General features: G+C 36.5%; 1 protein-coding gene across 8 annotated transcripts in view; it reads left to right on the top strand.

Moving 5' to 3' along the window:
- CFAP44 (cilia and flagella associated protein 44) overlaps window positions 1-24,039 on the top strand; it is a 106,611-nt gene that overhangs the window by 54,980 nt on the left and 27,592 nt on the right. For all 8 annotated transcript variants that reach the window (XR_006888273.1, XR_006888274.1, XM_046659083.1 and 5 more), the window contains 9 exons: window positions 3,267-3,412; window positions 4,303-4,573; window positions 6,988-7,043; window positions 7,211-7,373; window positions 8,859-8,989; window positions 13,867-14,063; window positions 15,711-15,885; window positions 20,221-20,398; window positions 22,925-23,425. Coding sequence is in view for 6 of the 8 variants with exons in the window: in XM_046659083.1 (XP_046515039.1) it covers window positions 3,267-3,412; window positions 4,303-4,573; window positions 6,988-7,043; window positions 7,211-7,373; window positions 8,859-8,989; window positions 13,867-14,063; window positions 15,711-15,885; window positions 20,221-20,398; window positions 22,925-23,425 (1,818 nt within the window). In the remaining 2 variants the exon portion in view is untranslated. The remainder of the gene's footprint in view (window positions 1-3,266; window positions 3,413-4,302; window positions 4,574-6,987; window positions 7,044-7,210; window positions 7,374-8,858; window positions 8,990-13,866; window positions 14,064-15,710; window positions 15,886-20,220; window positions 20,399-22,924; window positions 23,426-24,039) is intronic.

The following is a 24,039-nucleotide window of genomic DNA, read 5'->3' as shown; positions in this document are numbered from 1 at the left end:
AGAATATAAAAGCCATCAGATGGAATTTCTTTATCTTGTCTGAATCAGATCTAATGCCCCATGGGAGTTTTGTCTGCTTTGCCTATTGTTACAATTGGTGAATGTCCCCTGCAACTTTCCAAGTGGCCTCTTGACCCCATCCCCTCTCACTTTCTCAAAGATTTTGCTCCTGAAATAAACCACCTGGTATCCAGTATCAGCTTCTCTGTTTACTCAATTCTCATCAGCACATAAACATGCTCTAGTACTTATCATCTTAAATGTTTGTCTTAACCTCTCTTTCCTTCCTCTCCACCGTTGCTTTATAGGAAAACTTTTGAAAGAGTTGTCTGTAGTCATTGGCTTCATTTCTTCACCTCCTATTTGATCTTCAACCCCTTTCAGTTGGGTTTCTATCTCCATGACTTCATCAGATTTCCTCGTTGCCAAGCTCAGTGGTCACTTCTCTGTCCATCTGACCCTTCAGAAACATTTGATAGAGTTGACGCTCCATCCTTCTTAAAATCCTTTCTTTTCTTGACTTCCAAAGTACCACACTTTACTGGCCACTCCTTTTCAGCCTCTTTTTCTGGCTTCTCATTTGCTGAACAAGCTTTGAAATTTGAAGTCATCTGGGATGTGGTCTTGGGTCCCTTCTTTCTTGCTAGGTAACTTCAATAAATATCAATTCTATATCCCTAGTCTTGACCTCTCCTCTCATATTCAGACTTGTATATCCAACTCGACATCTCTACTTGGTACCTCAAAATTAACATGCCCCAAATATAACTTTCAAACCACACTTGCCCCATGCAAACCTGCTCCATCTCTAGCTCAGTAAATGGGACAACCATCCATCCAGTTCCTAAGCCAAAACTTAGAGTTGTTAATTATTCTTCTCTTTCCTTTACCTTTGATATCCTTATATTCAAAGCATGTCTCTTGTAAGCAGCATGTTGTAGGCTTTTTAAAAAATTCTGTAGGATGAACTTAGTCTTTATTTTAACAGAGTACTATGTCCATTTACATTTAATGTAGTTACTAACATATTTCAGATTAAATCCACCATCTTACTAATTATTTTCATTTATCACACCAACTCTATGTTCCCTTTTCTACCTTCTAGTGGATAATTAGGTAGTTTTCCCCCTGATTTTCCTTCTCTGTTAGGTTATTAGTTATCCATTCTTTTACTGTTCTTTTAGAGGTGATCCTAAAGATAATAATATGCATCCTTAATATAATTTGATATAAATTTATTGTTTTACTAGTTTCAGAGAAAAAAGATCTTAGATCACTTTAACACCATTTATCCTCCCCATCCCCTGTTGTCACGTATTTTATTTTTATATATGTGTTTGTATCCCCTAAAGGCATTTTCCTATTGTTTTTATATTATTGATATCATTTTGGTTTATCTTTTTTCTTTTTGTTGATTCCTTTCTATATTTTTGTAGTTGCACCTTTTGCTTGAAAAATACCCTTTAATATTTTCTTTAGTGTATGTCTGCTGGTGACAAATTCTCCCAGTTTGGGTTTTTTTTTCTTTCTTGTCTTGAAGTGTCTTTATTTTGCCTTTTTTTTTTTCCCCCAAAGCCCCCGTACATAGCTGTATATCCTAGTTGTAAGTCTTTCTAGTTCTTCCATGTGGGGTGCCACCACAGCATGGCTTGATGAGCGGTGTGTATGTCCCCACCTGGGATCCGAACTTGTGAACCCTGGGCCACCAAAGTGGAGCACACACACTTAACTACTACACCACTGGGCTGGCTCCTATTTTGCCTCTTTAAAAAATTATATTTTTGCTGGATATTTTCTTTTCAAGACCTTGCTATCTTTTTATCTTTTGTCTTCCATTCTGCCAGTTGCATCTTTTTATTGCTGTTTATTTGAAACCTAATGTATCTCTTTTCTCTGGTTTCTTTTAAGATTTTGTTTTAAAAGGAGTAATTTCTTCATATTTATCTTGCTTGTGGTTCATAGCATTTCTTGAATTCCAACATATTTTTATTCAATTTTGGGAAGTTCTCAGTCATTATCTACCACAATGTTGCTTCTGGCTCATCTTTTTACTCTTTTTCTGAGATTTGAATTTTATGCATATTAGCGTTTATCACTATGTCCATGTGCATCTTACATTCCTTTTTTTTTTTTTTGATTTTCCATCTGTTCTCTCTCCTTTAGTCTATTTTTTCTGATCTCTGTTCCAGCTTCACAATTCTATCTTTACCTGTGTCTAGATGCTTTTAAACTGATCTATTGAATTTTTTAATTTCTGTCATTTTACTTTTCAGTTCTAGAATTTTAATTTTTTGCATTATTTATTCTTTCTATAGATTTCAGTTGACTTCTAAAATTTTCTGTGTTGCCTTCAAATTCCTTAAATATATTAATCATAGTTATTTTGAAGTCCCTTTTGAAAATACCTCTATCAGTATCTCTTGTGATTTTGTTTCTTTGATCTGTTTTTTTCTTTTGATTTTTCAACCAAGTCTTGTCTTTGCTAGCATCCCTAGTTCCCTTTTGCTTTTGTTTTTGTCTTTATTGAATGCTAGACCTTGTATGTGAAAAGCTGTAGCACTAGCTTGAGTCTCTCTATTTTGCCACTATCTCCTGGAGATTTGTTTTTGATTTTGGAAAGCTAGAAATCCTAGGTCACTTTCATCCAGTCAGTGATTGAAGATGACCTGAAATCAGATTTCACTTCCTGTGAGGGCCAGTCTATTTCTAGCTTACTCATACATGTAGGGTATAGTACTCCAGGGTTGCAATGGAAAGCCCAGTGGAAGGTATGTTTACAGTGGCTCCTTCTCCTTGGGGGACCCTGGGAATTTTTCTCTCTCCCTAAGCCCGTGAGACTGCACAGAGACCTGCTCAGCTTTTTAGCCTCTCTACAGCTACTTTCAGAATTGGCCGTTGCCTCAGGAAGAAAAGCAATGGCCTAGACTGAAAACCAGCTCTGAAAACCATGACCTACAAAACTCTTATTAAATACTGCTTTTTCAGAGTAATACTTGAAATAAAATGGAATTCAGGAGGTAGTCAGAGGTGATATCTCTTTTGTATTGACTTTTAAGTGTGAACAAATCATTGTAAGGTGTTTTATTATTATAATTGTATAGTTGCGTATAAAGGGACAATGGAGATGCTTTATAAAGCCTATCTATAGTCATAGAAATCATATAAAATTTTGTGTTTTAAAATTTGAAATAATAAAAAAATCCTCATGTGGTTATATGTGTCTTATATTCAAGTTCCACCTTCTATGTTATTTATCTCTTTTCCAGGGTGGCTATGACGCTGGTTTTTTATATCACTGTGCATTCCCCCCATATGACAAAAGCCGTGATATCAAAGAACAGAGAGATGAACCTTTTGATTTCCGTTTTCTTCAGGATACAGAGGATAATCCTATCCAAGCTATCACTTTCAGGTGAACAGAATTTCAGAAAGCTTTAAAAAATCGTATTCCATTAATGTCTATGTTTTTGTTTTTGTTTTTGGTGAGGAAGATTGGCCCTGAACTGACATCTGTTGCCAATCTTCCTCTTTTTTGCTTGAGGAAGATTGTCCCTGAGCTAACATCTGTGCCAGCCTTCCTCCACTTTGTATATGGGACTCCACTGCAGCATGGCTTGATGAGCAGTGTGTATGTCCATGCCCAGGATCTGAACCCGAGAACCCTGGGCTGCCGAAGGGGAGTGTGCAAACGTAACCACTATGCCACCGGGCTGGACCCAGTGTCTATGTGTTTATCCTTTAAGAATATTGTCAATTTTTTAAAGATCTGTCCAAATAGAGGACAGACTCAAACAAAGTTTAGTTGAATAAACGTTTAGTTAAATAAATCAAATGAATAAATAGAATCAAAGCTAATCCCGAAACTGTATTTCAGTCCCTCTATCAAATATTCTGCCACAATTTCTGTTTATCAGACAATTGTGTGGATTTACTTTCTGTTACTTAGGAAGATGCTACTGCATAGTCAGACAATGAAGATTCTGGGTTATAATGATTCTGGAGAAATCACAAATTAATCATTAGTCCTTTAATAATTGAGAATTAAGCGTATGTGCCAGTCATTCTTTTGAAGACCAAACATAATAGCTCCAAATTTCCAGTTGCCTTCTTTCCCCTCTACCCTTTTGTATTAGTTTGCTGAGGCTGCCATGGTTTGTTAGTGCCTCAGCATGTGAATTTTGAGGGGACACAATTTAGTCTGTATCACTTTTCTTATTAAAAATTTAGTCATTTGTCAATTTAAAATTAAGCATTGTCTTCAGATTAATATAAAGGACAATTTACTTTCTTTTTGTTTCATAGCATTAACCAAGATGTGATGTTTTGTGGAATGAAAAATGGAGCAATTCGAGTCTATATCTTAAGTCAGAATGATCTTTCATTGACCAATATGGCGGACTACTGGCACTTCAATATGCATGATAATAATTATGGATGTGTTAAAGGCATCTCTGCTAGCTTTGATGACCGTTTCTTGGTGACTACTGGAGCAGATAGTAATATCTTTGTTTTCAATGTTTTTTCTGAATTTGAGTTAAAAAAAACCATCAAAGCTAAAGTACCATCTCCCAGGGTATGTACCCAACTAATAACAACAACAACAAAAACCCCTTTATTTTAAAATAGTGATATAAAATTGCTTATATTCTTTAAAATTGAAAACTACTTAGATACATTTACCTTATAGTCTAATCTTCCTGCCAGAATTATAATTTTGACATTCTGGTGCCTCTATTATCAAATATCAAAGGCATTTAATTCCTCTTATTACTAAAGGTGTGAAATTCCCCAAATTAAAATGATTGTGTCAATTTTTCTGTATCATCGCTTTCTTGATCAAAGTTTGTTTTCACAATGCACAAGTTTTTTCAGATATATATTTTGCGTGTAATTTATTCATTCACTTATTGAAAGGGCATATATGGGATGTACACCATAATCTGTGCCTTTGAAAGGGTTTGTAAAAATTTTATTGTCTTTAGTATTAGAATATGATACTATGGATCACAATCCAAGATTCAGTTAAATTATTTTATTCTTAGGCAGAATACATTATTGACTTTATAATGAAGATTGAGGGCTCAGATCCCCAAATGATATACTTCTGCCCTGTCACAAGACCTGAGTTTTCTATTATCAAAATAGTTCCTTTGGGCACAATCACTAATAACCATTAGAATTGCTCCTAGAAAATAAGAATCATATTAGAAAGACCATAGTTAAAATTCCTACAAACACATTGACTTCCCCTTAACAGGAAGCCAACTTCAAAAGAACATACAAAGAATGTAGGGCAGATTTTAGCAGGTAAATTTTCTTTTCTATTAATAGCAGCAAAATTTGGAGAATGGGCTGTTATCCAAGAGGTTCAGCTCAGGAAGAGGCATTGCAGAAGGAAAAGTGTATGAACAAGAAGAAAATCTTCATCTTTCTACCTAGTACCAACTCTCTCTATGGGAACCCATATTGGATAAAAAAAAAATCACTCCACGTTTGTATGATGATGTCCTTTTATTTATGGCTGCAATCGATATTTCTTAAGTTGCTGAAGCAGACTCTGCTTTTAAGAAGGCAAAATCAGAAAGAACTGAATAACAAAATAAACAAAAGACGAAGCCCTGCATACTCTGAGATTCTTACCTGACTGTATTTTAGAATCAGTGGGGAGCCCTTAAAAGTACAGACGCCGGAGCCCCACCCAAGAGCAATTAAATCAGAATCTCTTAAGCTGATGCCTAGACATCAGTATTTTATAAAATATCCCTCCCTACCCCAACCTTCCCTAAGCCCCTATGATTCTATTGTGCAGCCAGGGTTGAGAACAATTGGTATATATTTTGGAACTGTTGGAAATGCCTTTGCTTAATGCAAACTTCCTGTAAACAGCTGAGGCCAGGAGAGAGTTGACTGGGTATCAATATCAAATCCTGGAAATCACACTGATACTGGAGAACCTGAGCTCTGGGAAATAAAAGAATAAAAAATAAAATTCAGTCAAGGTGTGTCCAAAGTGATTAACAGTAACTACAATGTATTAGCCATCACTGTCTCCTAACGTTGGTCGTGTTTTGTGACTTCACTTTTACTAAAGTCATAAAGCTTGCCTTACATAAAAATATGTAGATTTATGTTTCATATGTAGAGAGACTAGTACTGTAACAAAACAACTTGACCAAAGAGAGTGTTTATTTATTTATTTATTTTACAACAAATGACAGCAAAACAGAGACCTATCTGTTATGAAAGAGAATAAAGTTCAATTTTACTTAAGAACTGATTAGTTAACAAACTAAGACTCTTTGTTTAAATCAATGGATTGTAATTCCTCTTCCTTAGCAGCCTAAGGCGTTTTACAGCACAGCGCCTGAATCAACCAAGTATTTTTAAGTGAGTTACTTCATAGTTCCCCTTAATTTCAGCTGAGTTCCTTTGAGACTCATATTTCTGATTTCATATCTTTTCTTCTCAAGGAGGGGTATTATATTATTCTGTGCCTTTCCCACTGTATGTCCTTTTTTGATAAGGTCAAGTGAAATGCTTACTTAAAATTTAAAAAAAATATTTAAAAATCTTCCTGGTTCATATACACGTGAGATATTTTGGGAGAACTATGCATGTGTGAAAGGGATAGACTAAAAAACAATATTTTAAAATAAATGACCTAGAGAAGTTTTTGTGTTCATTCTTTGTTACTAACACATGAATATTAGTAATTCCCATTATGGAAGGGAATATGGTGATATTAACATTTTGTATACGTAGGATTTGGTTTCAAGACTTTTTCTATGTATCCCTTTAAATGAAGCAGAAAAAACTAAGTTTAGTCAACTGCATTTTTTCCCCATAGTTTAGCTTTTGTGAAAATAATTTCCAGGCTTACAATTGTTGGAAATCAACAGGAAAAAAGCCCTAAATTTACTTCTTATTCGATATTTTAAGGGAAATATGCAATTTAAAAGGGTTAACCTTTTATTCTCCTTTCTACAGTTCGGAATTGAAACAGAGCCACTTCCGAAAGACATTGAAGATCCCAAAACCTACAGGTATGGGGCTTTTTGATAAATACCTGCTAAACCTGAGCTTTTGCAAAACAAACCCCCATTTTACAGAAGTCGACCAAGCTAAACGAATTTCCAAATTATCGAATACCAATTTTCTCTTTGCTCTTTCTGCACCCTAACCTGTTATCCTTTTAAATTTCTGTTCTCAGTATTGAGAATGCCAGAAGAAAAAGAGAACATGACAAGTTAATGAAGGAAGTGGAAGAAATAAAGGCTGGGAAGAGAGAACAACTCAAAGCTTTGAGGACTGAATTTTGGAAACTGCTAGAAATGAATGAAGAATTACCAAAGCATATGCAGTTTAAACGCACAGTAAGCCTAAAACAAATTTGATTTTAATTTTAACATATGCTCTTTCTGGATCGAGATGACTATTTTGCCAACAAGTAGGAACACTTAAAATCATCTTTAAGTTTCTCTTTATCTGGCCAATCAGTGTGTTGGCAGCAACTGAGCTACTGCAGAACTTGTCGCACAACTTGGTTGGGATGTAGATGACCCTCTTTACTTGACATAAACTTTACTTCTGGATTTAGCTACGTCACATTTTTTCATTTGTAACAAGATAAGAGGTAAATATAAGTTTGACTCTGGTTATCAACCTTTATCATACCTAGCTGGAGATATCTGACTGTTGGATAGGTACGTATACAATTTGATCCCCTGTGGCTCCATTTCTATAATTCATCAGATCTATTGAACAGATAGTACCTGGTTGATCCGCAAGTTTCTGTAAGATGAATTAGTTTAGTTGTAGCTAAGGGGACAATCACCAAATTGTTTAAGCTAATTTTGTATTATTACTTTTTTTTCTTTTGTGACTTATTGCAAAGCCTCGTCTACCTTGCTGGTGATTGATTTTTTTTTCATTTTTTACTTCTTCTTAAATGGAATTACTGTCAAGAGCCTAATCAAATAAAAACCCAGAATTTACCATCCTGACTATACCCAGTCCTATAATTCTAGAAGCACTCAGCCAATTTCATGTGAAAAATGCTTTGGTGAAATCGTAATCATTAACTCATTATGTTGGTTGAAAGACTGACTTGTAATGGTTAAAAAGACATTTCTGCTATTTTACTAAGCAAAAGGTTGACACTTGCAGAGTGTGGGTGACATAATTCAAAATATGGAACAATTGAGGCAAATTCTGTGGCTAAGCATTTTACACATATCGTTACTAAAATACAAACACCTCTGGAACAAATAATTACTTACAATTTAGTGTGAATGAAGGCCTGATATTCTTCCAGGAGCGAAGGAAGCCCCTAAGTATCCTTACGGGAAAAATGGCATGCTTGGTGAAGGACATTCAACCAGAACTTGATGTCAAGAAGACGCCAAAGACTTGACTATCTTTCCTGGGTGGAGTCAACTGGGAGGGCATGTTCAGCTAGTGATCAACCGCCATGAACTTCTACCCTGGGCCCGGCTGGTTATGTAATAGTAGTTGCTTTGGGGTGAAGGGACTATTTTTTCTTTTTTTTTACTTTGTACACACTGCAAATATGCTGTTAGCATTCATTATTTTTATTGTGGGAAAAAACCTTTTAATATGTAACTTTATCTGCATGATTGTTAATTATTTCTGAGAACTTTTCTCCATATTTTGTGGAAGTGAGATCAAAAGTATGCTACTTCATTCTAAAACGGAGAGAGTTTATGATGTTTGGGAGAGCTATGATGCAGCATGAAATTGAAGACAAATCTTAAAAATCTGTATCTGGGTATGAAATAGGATTGATAAAGTACGTTGATGAAAGTGCCCATTTGATGAACAAATCTACTTACCCACAGGATTTTGATGTAGATTCCAAAATTCGTGCTGAGATTGACAGAAAAACAGTTTACAAAATTCAGCAAGTGGAAAAGGAATTAGGTTGGGAAAAAGAGAAACATCGAATTGGCCTAATGAAGCTACAGAATAGGTAGGATCCATATTTCCTGCAAGTTAAGATGTTTGAGAACATATATTTGAGTAAAGTCATTTACAGTGGCTTAATCAAAGTGGTCAGATAAGCAGTCTCCTTAAGTACCCACCAACTCTTGAAATCTCAAGGAATTCCCGTGTCGTTGCTACCATATCTTCCTGGGCTTTCTACTCACTCTTTCCTAGTTTAAATCTGGCAATTTGTTTAACAATTAGATTTTTCACACACCAAATTATGTAATGCATACTTACGTTCTGTTTTTGACAAAGCATGTACATATTACAAAATCAAAAATAAAGTAGAATAAAATAAAAATAAAATAGAATCAGAGGACTTAGAATGAAAGACTTCCTGTCTGATCCCTTTCATGTACTAGAATGACTTCCCAGAGGAAATTGCTTTTTTTTGCCTTTTTGAGATTTAATTTACATGCAATAAAATGCATAAATCTTAACTGGACATCTTAATAAATTTTTATAGATATATAAACACGTATATCCACCACCCAGATTAAGAACATTTATGGCACTCCAGAAAGTTCCCCCTGGCCGCCTCTCAGTAAATATCTACTTTCCAAAGATGGATGTTTGTCACTATAGATTAATTTTGTCTGTGAACTGCATATACATGCAACGTTGATGACTAAACTCTTCGTGCCTGACTTTTTAAACTTAGTATCATGCCTAAGTTTACCCATGTTGTTGCAAGTAGCAGTAGTTCATTCTTTTTCCTTGTTTTGTAATATTCTATTAAATGGTTTATCACAATTTGTTTATTCATTTAACTGTTGATGGATATTTGAATTGTTTCTATTTTTTGGCTACTACGAATAATGCTGCTATGGACATTCTCATGTATGTTTTTGGTGAACATAAGCACTTATTTTTGTTTGCTATGTAACCAGGAGTGGAGGGTCATAGGCTATATGCATGTTTAGCTTTATTAGACACTGCCAAACAGTTTTCCAAATAGGGTTCAACCAACCTATACTCTGATCATCACTGTATGAGAATTCTGATTGATCCCCATTGTATTAACTTCCTTGGGCTTCCATAACAAAGTACCATAGACTTGTTGGCTTAAAATAACAGACATTTATTGTCTGACGATTCTAGAGGCTGGAAATCCAAAACCAAAGTGTTGGCTGAGTTGGTTTCTTCTGAGAACTGGGAGGGAGAATCTGTTCCATGCCTCTGTCTGAGCTTCTGGGGATTGTCAGGCCAGCTTTGATGTTCCTTGGCTTGTAGATGCATCACTCCCAATCTTTTGCCTTCACATGGTGCTCTCTGTGTCTCTTCATATAATCTTCCCTCTGTGTACATTCAAATTCCCTCTTTTTGTAAGGACACTGGTCATGTTGGATTAGGACCCACCCAAATGATCTCATTTTAACTTGATTACCTCTGTCAAACCCTATTTCCAGATAAGGTCACATTCTGAGATACTGAGGGTTAGGACCTCAACATGTCTTTTTTGGGGGACATAACTCAACCCATAACACTCAGTCTTGTCATCACTTTGTATTGTCAATTCTTTACATTTTAGCCATTCCGTGGTAGTATCTCAGTGGGAATTAAATCAGCATTTCCCGGATGAGTGATGATTTTCAGCCCCTTTCCTTATACTTATGGGTTATTTGTGTATTCTCTTCTGTTAGGTGTGTGTTCAAGTCTTTTGTTCTTCTCTGTTTTCTTTGAGAAGTTCGATTGTTTTGCTGTTACCTATCTTGAATAATTTTGTGGGGAGTGTAAGATAGAGATGAAGTGTCGTTTGTTTCAATATGGATAACCAGTTGACCAATTTTGTTGAAAAGACCATCCTTTCCTCACTGGATCGTGGGGATGTTTTGTCATATATCATATATCATATAGGAATGAGTCTATTCCTGAACTCTTTATTCTATTCCACAGGCCTATCTATTTTGGTGCTAGTATCACACTATCTTAATTATTATTGACATCTGATATTGTAAATCTTCTAGTTTTGTTTTTCATCTTCAATATTGCTTGGGTTCTTTGAATAGAATCAACTTGCTAATTTTCACAAAAAAACCTAAGGTTTTGATTGGAATTACATTGAATCTATAGATCAACTTAGACATAACAGACATTTTAAAAATAGATATTGAGTCTTTCAATCGATAAACATGATAAACCTTAAAGAGAATCCACTTTTAATATTTCTTCCAGTGGTTACAACTATATATCTAAATAATATATTTGTATGAATTTATTATTAATCATCATTTATTGACTTCCTAGTATGATGGGTGAGGATTTTGCTTCTCTTAATGTGCTCGTGCTTTCCTCTACCTTCTTAAACAGTTAAAATATGTTATAATAACTGCTTTAATGTTCTTGTCTGCTAGTTATATCATCTGTGTCATTTCTGGATCTGTTTTTATTAATTGATTTTTTTTCTCTTTATTTTGGGTCACATTTTTCTTCTTCTTTGCCTGCCTAAAAAATTTTGATTGGATGCCAGGCATCGTGACTTTTACATTGTGGATGCTGGGTATTTTTATATACTTTTAAATATTCTTGAGCTTTGTTCTGGGGTTCAGTTAAGTTACTTGGAAATAGTTTGAGTTTTTGAGGCTTGCTTTTAATCTTTGTTAGGTGAGATCAGGCAGCCTTTAGTCTAGAGCTAATTGTTGCCCACTGCTAGGACAAAACCTTCTGAGCATTCTACCCTGTGTTCCAGGTATTATGAGGATTGTAGGAACAGAGCTATTGCAACCAGTGTGGGGTCTGAGGATTATTCCACCTGTTCCCTTCTGGTGGCCCTTTCTCCAGCCTCAGGTAAACTCATCACGCGCCCCTGCTGATCGCTGCTCACCTGAAGGCTGGAGGGGAGCCCTCTGCAGATCTCCAGAGCACTCTCTGTGCAGCATCTCCTCTCTGGTCCTCTGGCCTGTGAATTATGGCACTTGTTATCTGGTATTGTATCCCTGAATATTTGAATTCCTGGATACTATTTGAATATTTGAATCCCTGAATTTTATCTATGATTGCTACCCAACAAGAAATGAAAGTGGGTAAGAAGTTCTTTTCAGGAAGAACCATCAACATAGTATCCTATGTTTGTCTTTAATAAATATTCACAATATATCTGTAAATGTGTATATATGTATTTATATATACGTGTGTATATATATATGGCAAGTATGAATCTTAACTCACAAACTCAGGTATATAAGCAATATTGCTGTTCTTTATTTTATTTACATTAACTTAAATTTGACTCTGGATTCCTATTCCACCAGGCGGACAGGAAAGTCAGTCTCTGCTTCTGAGGCTCATTGTCCTAGCCTGTCTGTTTCTTTCAGTTCTTTGGTTCTATGGTTTCTGTGCTCTGCTGGAGAAGGCAATCTTTGACAAGGCCAGGAGCCCCTGTTCCCAGGATCAGATATACATGCAGCCATCATCTTTGAGGCCTTGTGTCTCCCCGAATGCTGTCAGAAGTGGAGAAAAAGTGCCCGCGGCTCTAGGACCCAATTTGCCCATCTCTTTCCTAACTATTCCCCTTGCCCTTAAATACTTGTTTCCTTAACTCCCTGCTTTCCTCTCCTGGTCCAGACCCCTGTGCCCACTATAGCTTCATGTCTTCAATAAACATGTGGAAGGAAATCATAAGTGTCTGACTGGAATGGGGAAGAGGATAAAGTTGACTACGAATAGCACTGGGTATTAGCAGTGTTTTCATCTTCACCAATTGAATAGGCCAAAGATGATAACTCTTGGTTGGATAATTTGCATTCTTTTGATCATTGGTTAAGTTGAGCATTTCGTATGTGTATAGTTTATTTATATTTCTTCTTAGAATTATCTGTTTACTTCTTCATTCATTTCTTTCATTTCTGTTTATTTTTAGTCTCTATTTCTGTATTATAAGTATTTTCACTTTATTATACATATTGCAAATGCTTTCTCCTACTCTGCCATTTGTCTTAAGTGTTATTCATAGTTTTTTAACTATGCAGAAGTTTTAAATTTTGATGTGATCAAAACCATCCATATTTTCCTTCCTGTTATCTGGGTTTCATGGAAAGTCTAAAATTTAAAGAGTGAAACTCCAGAGGACAAACAGATAAAGGGAGTAAGTCTTATAGAGATGAGAAATATATTATGCTATGAGAGAAAAGGAAAAATTAGGACTAGCCATTTTAAAAGGAGAAATAGAGTTAAAAGGATTGAGTTAGAAAAATAGCAAGAAAGGCAAACAAGCTAGGAATAATTGCTATACACATAAATAAATTCTAAAATTAAAAGAAGGGGGAACAATTATGAACCAGTGCCAAAAAATAGCAGCGATCTAATGAATGAGGAGCTTTCAAAAGATAAATCTCTGTGGTCTACAAGAGAAAGGTGAACTAGGCAGCAGTATGAATTACTGAGCTTAATGTTTTTTACAGAGGCAAATAGGGTAATATATATATTTCATATACTTTGTATCTACCTCCCTATCTGTTACCTATTACGTATATAAAAGATAATAGATAGGGAGGTGGACAACATTTCCTCAGAGTTTGACACGATCCATTTATCATTAAACTGCAGCGTGCCTGAAAAGTTTTCATTTTTCTACATATTAATAAAACAATAGTACTATACTGATTAATAATGAATTGTTTAGTATTTTCATTAGAAAGAAAAATCTACTTGCTCTTTGACCCAGTCCTATCCAACTGCCATCACATCCTTGTTGGTAATGAATAGTAAAATTTTGGATCCAGTACAATATAATGATATTATTTATAAGCATAGTGTATTGTGGTCTTATTTTATTAATTAATAATCATGCAAACTGATTTAAATGGTGTAATTAAATGATTAAAATGGTGACTATTACAAGTACTTGTTTTATTTTTTCAGGTTCCGTGATTCATTAGAGAGTGACATGGTTGTGGTTCATGCCATACAAAGTGATCACAAGGTCTCCACCTACAGGCTTGTGAAGCCCTCTAAGTACTCCAGGTCCAAACGGGCAAGTCAGTCAGAGAGAAGAACAAGCAAATTTGAGAGGTTTGAAAAAGAGGGAGCTGGGAGAAAGGACAGCCAGAGAGACACAGGTAGCCTAAATGACAAGGAGGCTTTTAAATCCTTTGTTAAGATTTCAAAACTGGATTATCTTTCTGTGGGCAGAACCTTTGAGCCCTTTTTGGTGCCTTGAGCTCAGTCTCTTGTCTCCCTTCCTTTATTCCTTTGGAATGAATAATTAGAGAGAGCGGTGTGTGGTATGGCCGAAAACAAGAGGCCACATTTCTCCAGCCATTGCTCCATCCTAACTTTCCTCTCTGCTGCTGGCTGCTAGAGAAAACCCACCCTGGTCACATGACCCAGAGTGGCTAAGTGTACCCCATGCTGCTGTGTTCTTACTTCTCACATACAACTGTTCTTAAATCTAGGATTTCCCTAGATGCTAGTTTCTAGACTATTTCTTCCCAGATTCCTGGGCCCCTCCCCAGAATGTTGGGACTGGAACATGACATTTCAAACTATTTTACAAGAGCATATGCTTTAAATAAAATGATGAACTGAAAACACAGATGTGAAAATAATAGCTCTAATCCCTGCCATCTGCCTTTGTAGCTGCCCACAGAGGGCCTGCAGATAGGTGGGAGGAAGACAAGAATTCTGGGATGGCTTGGTGAGCCCACTTAAGAATAAGTAAAGGGCACTGAGCCCAGCCAGATCTGGGCTAGTGCCAATGATACAGTACTGACATTAATGCTGGTTCATCCTCTTTGCTGAGAAACCTTTAATGGCTCCTTTCTGCTTCTAGGATAGGTTCTGAAGCTATCTTCCTGGTATTTAATCCTTCCAGAATATATCCCTCTTCTGTTTCCAATAGTGTGTTCTCATACTGTTTGACTTGCATTGTGTAGCCTCCTGTCCTGCTTGCTGCTCCCTAATTATGCCTGATACTTTCAAACCCAGGCTCCTGCTGAAGTGACCAATTCACTCTTCTCTCTGAATTACAGTTTTTGGGGATCCAAATGGAATTATGCTTTTATTATAAAGCCTTTCCATGACCTCCCAGGACACATTAAACTCTTCCTTTTCCATGCTAACATATATTTGAAATATGAAATATGCAATGGTGAGTTATAACTGCATGACCACCCATATTATTATTTAACTTTTTTCATGTATATCTAAACTATATCTCTTCAAAAGAATATCTATGTTCAACTGTAGCTTGAACATAGGGTAATTCCCCCAGTAGATACTTATTGCTTAATAAAGCCAATAATTTTAAAATCATAGATTTGATTGTATGTTTCTGACTAGTTTTTAATTTGGTCACAGACCACTGCAATTGGTGTATGTCACCTCAGATTACACATGTCAAATCGGATTCACTTCTTGAGCCCTTCCCCCACCATCAGATCACAAACACTCCTTCCTGTCTTCCCAATATCTCTCAGTGATCCACTATTATTTATCTCCATCTCCAATTTGTTAATATATGTCTCATCTTGCCAACTTTTTAATACGGTCCTTAAGAGCAAAATTGTGCCTTAAATCTCTTTATTTTGGTATTTTAAAATACTGATTAAGGGGTTGAATTCATGGTAGTTGCTCAATAAATACTTTGATTTACAGATTCATTATATTCTCTGGATTTTTAAAAATGGGGCAGCTTAAAAACAATATTTGAGAGTTTTATTTCGTTATCTCAAAAAGATTTAAAAAAATGTTGGCTCTCTGTACAGGTGGGAGTATTAGTGTGCCGGAAGAATCAATTATAGAAAAAGGGAAGAAATTTCGACCTAAAACTCTAAGTGAAATTATGGTGGAAAATCAAATTGAGAAAACAAGGAAACTTATAGTAAAAGCTGAAAGGGCCAAAATTAAGATTCAGCAGCGAAAAAAAGAATGGGAGGAACTGTAAGTTTTTAACCTAAACTCTATTGTTTTAAAATGTCTCAAAATATCTTTAAAAATCTTTATATTTATTGATATTATTGTTTAAATAAAGAGTGAAAGAAATAAAAACAAGATGGAGATACTGAAGACAGATCAGCTGGATCTTTCAGGCTGGTGGTACCTTGGTGGGACTTCTATGATTCTTAGTTTCAGGTCCATAAATTCCATTTTACTAATATCTGTGATTTTTAAAGATTAAGAAATTCTTTTCTATCCCAACATCAAACAGGTATTATCCCATAGGTTCTTCTAACATGTTATAGTTTTGGCTTTCATCTTTAGGTCTCTAATCATCTAAAGTTAACTTTTTAAAAAAAATCTGGTACAAGGCACTTTCATTTAACAAGCACATCTTTTCATTTGTTTGTCACCTATTTATCTTTGGCGAAATGTCACTTCATGTCTTTACTCATGTTCAAATAAGATGCCTTTTTACTGTTGAGTTTTGAGAGTTCTTTATATATTCTAGATATTAGTCCTGTGTTGGACATGTGGTTTGCATATATTTTCTCCTCAACTGTAGCTTTTCATTCTCTTAACACGGTCTTTCACAGAGCACTTGTCCGCTGTTGGTGGGAATGTAAATTGGTGCAGCCACTATATAAAACAGTATAGAGGTTCCTAAAAAAATTAAAAATAGATCTACCATATGATCCAGCTACTCCACTTCTGGGTATTTATCCAAAGGAATTGAAATCAGTATCTCAAAGAGATACGTGCACCCTCATGTTCATTGCGGTATTATTTACAATAGCCAAGACATCGAAACAACCTAGGTCTCCATCAATGGATGAATAGATAAAGAAGTTGTGATACATATACAGAATGGAATATTGTTCAGACGAAAAAGGAAGGAAATGCTGCTATTTGCAACAATACAGATGGACCGTAAGGGTATTATACTAAGTGAAATAAGTCATACAGAGAAAGAGCAATACTGTATGATCTCACATGTATGGAATCTAAAAAATCTGAACTCACTGAAACAGTTTGCTGGTTGCTAGAGGTGGGGAACAGGGAATGGGGAAAATGACTAAAGGTAGTCAAAAGGTACAAACTTCCAGTTATAAGATAGATAAATTCTGGGGATGTAATATAGAGCATGATGATTAAATTATCAATACTGTTTTGTATATTGCTAAGAGAGTAGATCTTAAAAGCTCTCATTACAAGGGAAAAAGCTTGTAATTATGTATGGTGAGGATGTTAGCTAAACTTATCGTGGTAAACATTTTGTAATATATGCGTATATCAAATCATTATGTGGTACACCTTAAACTAAGACAACATTATATGTCAATTATATCTCAATAAAACTGGAAAAATATAATATACTTGATATTTTCAAAAAAAATGTTGCTGGATTTGATTTGCTAGTATTTTGTTAAGGATTTGTATACCTGTGTTAATGGAGAATATTGGTCTCTAGTTTTATTTTTATGTAATATCTTTTCTGGGTTGTCATCAGGGTAATAACGGTTTCATAAATGAGTTGAGAAGTTTTCCTTCCACTTCTATTTTGAAATAAATTAGGTAGGTTTGGTATTGTTTCTTCCTTAAATATTTGATAGAATTTATCAGTGAAGCCATCTGGATCTGGAGTATTCTTTGAAGGAAGGTTATAAATACAAAGTCAATTTTTTGTTATAGTGCTGTTCAGATTTTCTGTTTCTTCTTGTGGCAGTTTTGGTAATTTGTGTCTTTCAAGGAATTTGTGCATTTCATGCAGGTTATCAAATTTATTGGCATAAAATAGTTCATACTATTCTCTTATTATGTTAGTTTCTGTACTATCTGTTGTGTTGTCCCCTGTTTTATTCTTTACCTTGTTAATTTGTGTTTTCTCTCTTTATCTTGATCATTCTAGAAAAGAGGTTTATCAATTTTATTGATCTTTTCAAGCAACTAGCTTTTGGTCACAGATTTTTTAAAATATTACTTATCTGCTTTTTATGTCATTGATTTCTGTTCTATATAATTTCCTTCATTCTAGATAATTTGGACTTTAACTCTTTTTTCTTGCTTCTTAAGGTTCAAGTTTAAGGTGTAAGCTCTGATTTTACACTTTTCTCCTCTTCTAATATAAGTATAAATTTCCCTCTAGGCCCTGAGCTGCATTTTACAAGTTTTGATATATTTTTGTTATTCAGTTCAAAATATTTTCTAATATCACTTGTGACTTCTTCCTTTACTTGTGGTTTGTTTTGAAGTGTGCTTCTTAGTTTCCAAATATTTTGGGGTTTAAAAAAATCTTTCTGTTTGATTCTAAATTAATTTGTTGTGGTCATAGAAGCTAGTCTGTGTGATTTAAATTCTTTTAAATTTATTGGGAATTGTATAGGTCTGCATACAGTCTATCTTAGTGAAATTTCAATGTGTGCATGAAAAAAAGTGTGCGTTCTTGCATTCTTGAATGCAGTGTTCAAGAAATGTCAATGAGGACAAGGTGATTGACAATATTGTCTACATCTGTTTTTCCCACTTCAAAGGCATAACTCTTTTAGGGTCTCTACTGAATGGCCCCTGCATTTAACAAGGTCTCTCTAGCTGATGGGATCGTGAGTGATTCCTAGCAATGTGTAAGCTGTGAGAATTACTTGCCTTACAGCTTCCCGGTAACTGTGCTTTCCCCAGGTGCTGTTCTTTGTCTGACTTCGTGGTGTTCCACGTTACACTTGTACAGATGAATACTCAGCCCCAAACTCGACAGCCCTATGCAGATTACTAGAGCTGTTTCTTTGTGTAGCTCTGATATTCTTTTCCACAAAATTCTAAACACCTCTCTGATCTCTCTTGACTCAATCAGTGAGATCACTGGGCTAATATTTTGGATCCCAACCCTGCTCCACAGTCTGGAGTAGGGTTTTCCTCCAGGCAGACACCAGGAGATAGTAAGGACTGCTTATTTTGTCTCGCTTCTCTCAGGGATTACAGTGCTGTGCTGCCTGTTATTCAATGTCTCAACATAGTTTTTTCATATATTTTCGTTTGGTTTTCTAGTTATTTATAGCATGAGATAATTATGGACCTTGTTTCTCTCACATGGCCAGAGCAGAACTAGCTGCTTGCTTGCTTTCCATCTTTCTGTCTTTCCTTCCTTTCCTTTTTTATTTTTTTACATATTAACCCTCCCTTTTAGTTCTGTTATACACAAATGAATGATTGTCAATGAATACATTAGATGGCATCTGCTTCCTCTTCTATTGTATATGTTTGTTTTCTCACTGCAGGCTCTGTGCACATATTCATGTTGATTGGCAGACTTCACTTTAAAGAACTAGGTAGGGTGGGGTCTCCCAATGAAGATCCCTACCATGGTGTGCCCACCCATACCCTAGATGGCTTAGTACTTCCCAAGCAGAGAGGGCAGTTTCTGTATAGATTAGTTCTTCAGGTTTCGTCTAGATGTAAAGGTTGCTACTGGTTTGTATGTGTGGAGATGGGAAAATTAGGAGGGCCCACCTGGTTCAGGCATTCGTTTTCAATTTTTAATTAATTTTGTCACTGTATATCATTTCATTCCCTGCTCCATACCTGCGCTCCTTCTGTGCTTGGAACCTCTTAGGAACTCTACCAAGAAGACCATATCCAATCTTTTTTATAGCCTTCTCCTGGGGGTGATCTGGGCTACATTTTTCATTGGTCTGGTTTATCCGTTCATATGATTTCATCTTCTTTCTGTCTTCTAGAAATGTGTCACTATCTCTGGTTTGCTCGTGGCTTTCTATCCCATTCTCAGCTTTCCTCATGATTTATTCCCTTTAATACCTCTATACTATCATTTCTGTGGAATTTGGGGAAAGGTGGGGAGATAAATACATATTCTCATGCTATCATTTTGAGCTAGATGTCTTTTTTGAAAATGTTATGACAATCACATTTTATCTTTAAAAAGTTCAGTTGTTTTTATTTATCTATTTTTTCAATTAAAGTTTTAGTGATTAAAAAAAAAAAACCCACCCCAACTTCAAGGCTTAATTTCTATTGAGGGAATAAATGTTGATGTAAATTACTTAGAAGTGAACCAAAGCCTAAGAATGATTCAGATTGTTTCAGCACCATCTCGTGACTGGTTTTTACTTGTTTATTATTTTGCTTGGCATGCTTTAAAAATAGTCCTTAATTTAAAAGAAAAAAAGATATTTGAGCTCTGGAGACAAAAGTAGCGTCACAGACTCAGGATTATACTTTTGCTCCCTGATTGAATTTGATTCTCTACCTGCAGTAAAGTAGAGGAATTAGAGTTTATTGTTTTATTTGTTATATTTGTGACTGGGTTGTCTATTTTTCTGATAGGTACAAGAGTAAACCTGATGATGACTATGAAGATCCCAAAGATGTTCAAGCCATCAAAGAGGCCCAGTTGTGTATGGGAGACTTCAATCTGAAGACAGCCTCAGACTATAAGATACCTGAGCACATGAGAATAAATGCTGCCAAGAAGGAAGAGGAACTGGGACACCTAGACTCTCTGGTACTTACCTACAGCTTTCATGACACTGAGAGACACCTCAGTGTCTAACTGAATTCTGCTAAAACCACCCATTTTGCTATCTGGTCCATAAGGATATATGGTCATAGAAATTTGCAACTGGAAAAGACCTTCATGATTATCTACAATAATGCCCCCTTTTGACAAAAGAGGAAGCTGAGGCCCAGTGAGGACAAGAGATTTGTCCATGATTATTTACTTAATATGGCAGAACCAGCCTTCAGATTAATTACTTGGCTCAATACCAGTTTCACGGGTGAAAGCATTATATTTTATAGACTCCAAACCTCTGAAATTCAAGCACATCCTTATTGGATGTAGGTTTTGGCTGCCATGGATGACTAAAGACCTAGGAAAAGAGGCCAATATTTAGCCTTTCTTTGCAGGACTTCCAAACTTTTGTAGGTGACTCAATACTAGCCAATTAATATATTCCTCTTTGATTCTCTCTGCGTTCTTCCAAACTGCTTCCAATAGTCCTGATTTCTCATCCCCATTTTCTCACTTAAGTTTCCTCTCCCTGCCATAGTAATTCTTTAATTTGAACTGACAAGTGACTTTTCACACTTAGAGGCTCATAAGCATCTGAGCCCCCATTTTGAGGAGAATTTGGCACCTGGCCCCCAAAGATGGCTGTGCAGTTTGCACATTTCAGGGCATCACATTGGAGAGAGTGCCAGTCTTATCACAGATATGATATATTTGAATAGTTTATAATTTTCTGACGGATGGAAGTAAAATGTCTTGAGGAAGGAGAGTCTTTTTCTGTTTCACCAAAGATGTTGTACGTGTGTGCAGTATGAGATTCCTGGTATGACAATTCATATTTACAATTAAATTTCCACAGCTTATAACTGTACCTTTCTGGTCAAACAGGCATTTTGAACATTTTATTAGTGACCAATTTGGATTGTTTTTCTGTCTGTTTGTCTAGGGTAATTCTTGTTTCATCTATCATGTTCCATCCATCATCATAGAGAAATGTTCTTTTGACCACAATTTGCCAGTCATCCAACCTGAAATTTTAAAGTCTAGCTAGAGATGATGGACAGGTGTGATGTCTTGAACTGAATTGCATTACAATGAAATCTATTTTATTTAAATGGCAGGGTAAAATAATATAGAACACACTATTCTGCAAGTCAAAAGATCAGAGTTCTGTTCTCATCTCTGCTGCTTAATAGCCATGTGAACTTTTCCAGCCACATAAGTCTCCCTCAGCTTTAGTTATATTGTCTGTAAAAAGGATGTTAATACCAATTAACAACAATAAGACATGGCTGGTCTACCTCATAGGGTTAGTGTAATGGTCAAAGTCAATAAATGGTCATTATTGTCACAGTTAAATTAAAAGTCATTGAAGTATAAAGCATTTCAGAAATAGTGTATTTCCTCCCTCCCCCAGGCCAGTGTTTTGGTGAGTGTGATATTTGGAAAAATAGAAAGAAAAGGTTGGTGTGTAAAGAGGACTCCTCAAAGAGGTAGGCCTCACCGACATCAGACTGGTTTGGGTTTGTTCTTTTAAGCATAATTCTCAGTCCATCTGGTGCTTCAGAAATGGTCCCGACTCACTTGAGTGCTGGATTTTGAGTTTAAACTTCTAACACTTTAAAGGTTTGCTCCTAATTATGTAAAACATCTCCTCTATTTTGTTCCAGATTTTTGTTTTATAGGTAGTAAATATACAGGTGAGTTTTGTAAAACTGCTTGGAGAAGTGCCTTTTGATCTTTTGTTTTTTAACCTATATATTTATGCAAAGTAACTCTTAATAGCCTTTGGACTACCTAGTTTCCTAACTGCACACAGGAGTAAGCTTGCATGTGCCCATAGGCTCTGGTAAGGTCAATAGGAAACAGAGTGGGGAGAGAGCTGTAATGAGGAGCAATGGGCCTGTGTGGCACCTGTGGCTGGAGGCAGGGGGCACAGCGTGGCTTAGATAAATGGAGAAGGAACCGAGGAAGTGTCTTGGAATCTCTTGGTGTGACATGACCCTGAAATTCAGGGTCATGACCTTGCCTGCTCAAGGAGTAACAGTAATAATGTGACCAAAATATAGAATGAAGACAGGCTAAACTGTAGTTTGGCCCCAGGTGGGCAACCCTAAGTGAGTATAAGCCAGCGGGATTTGAGTTTCCATCAGGGAAGGGCAGTTACTTGTGTGTTTCCGACCAAAGAATGATCTTCCCTCCCTGGGATCTGGCTGAATAGAAGGCTTCAAGAGGGACTTGCATTGAGCGGTGGGAGGAGGACAGGGGAACTCAGCCCAACGATCCAGCTGAAGGACACCAGAGGTCATATCCAGATTATCTCCCTTTTTGGAGAGGCTGGAGGGGAAAAAAACTAAAAGCTAGAGGAAAGAGTAACTTAGTAGTGAACAGAAATGATCAGATGAATTTTTACCTTGAATTTTTATGAGGCATACTGGTCAAGGGACAAAAGCAAGTCCTGTTTCAAACTGTCCTTTGTGAATGGGTTGTCATTTTTTTCCTTCCTGTTCTTTTTATCAGGCCCATTCAAAGAAAATGCACATGAACAAGTGCATCCTCTCTCTTCGAGACCTTAAAGTGGCTGTCATCGAGGAAATACAGTGCCTGGTCCAAGAAGTGAAGAACATTCAGTCGACTCTTCATATATCCAAGCACGTCCCCATCCCCCAAATCCCTCAGATACACCCGGAAGAAGTTCCCGAAAAGAGATTTCAGTATGATGAGGAAACTCTCCTAGTTTTTAAGAGACAGCAGATGAAAAGTCGGGCTGGAAAGGACCCCGAAGTGGAATGTGCAGGGTCTTCAGGCTCAGCTGGAGGATTCCTCAGAATCTCTTCTGGAAAGGACGGGGATCTGACGACACGAGATTCATTGTCTAGATCATCAAAGGCATCATCATTCGGTCTCGAGGTTCCGAAGCTTTTGGAATTTGAGAGAGCAGATCCAACCGAAGTGGAGCTGGAGGTTATGAAGAGGGACGAGATTAAACACATGTACATGCAACAGTATTTGACCAACAGGGTAAGGGCGAGACCGTGCCCGTTCAAAGCTGAAGGAGAGGAAAGGGGAAGACCTAGATCTGGTTTCTTATTTGTTTTAAATTTGTCTGCATTAACCTTCCCCAAACCCTGATCAGGCCACAGCTCGCTGGTGTCTTGGCTTCCTCCTCATCCCTGGTCTTCTGAAAATCATTGTGCTCTGCCCAGAACTTTGGAGCTTTTTAACTTTTTTCTTTTTGGAAAGCTGACCAAGAATGTAGGGCAAATCCATGTTAATTGGCGTCTAACTGAAGTCATGGTAAAGAGGAAGTGATGGAGCAGCTTTCAGACGATGGATGGAAACTTCCAGGGAAAATTGAGGCTCCCTCTGCTTTTCACACACTCCTCTTCCTCTCGTGTGTGGTTTGCTCCATTAGTGGGGATGTTCATGGTGATGACTGACTTAAAATTTTTCTGGAGCTGGAATGGTGACTGTTTTTATTTCTGGGAAAGTCAGAACCAGGCTGGGGCCAGCTGTGCAGGAGCTGCTCTGAATATGGAAAGAAAAGGACCTTTCCTGGATAGATAGCTCCCTGCTTCCAGCTGTATAGCATCCTCTTCCTCAGTGTGTCTCTCTGGCTCCACCCTGTGAGGGCC

The sequence above is a fragment of the Equus quagga genome, chromosome 4 (assembly GCF_021613505.1).
Source record: "Equus quagga isolate Etosha38 chromosome 4, UCLA_HA_Equagga_1.0, whole genome shotgun sequence".
NCBI classification, from domain to species: Eukaryota; Metazoa; Chordata; class Mammalia; order Perissodactyla; family Equidae; genus Equus; species Equus quagga.
The sequence above is the reverse complement of the archived record's forward strand: the minus strand, read 5'-3'. Positions and strand labels throughout refer to the sequence as shown.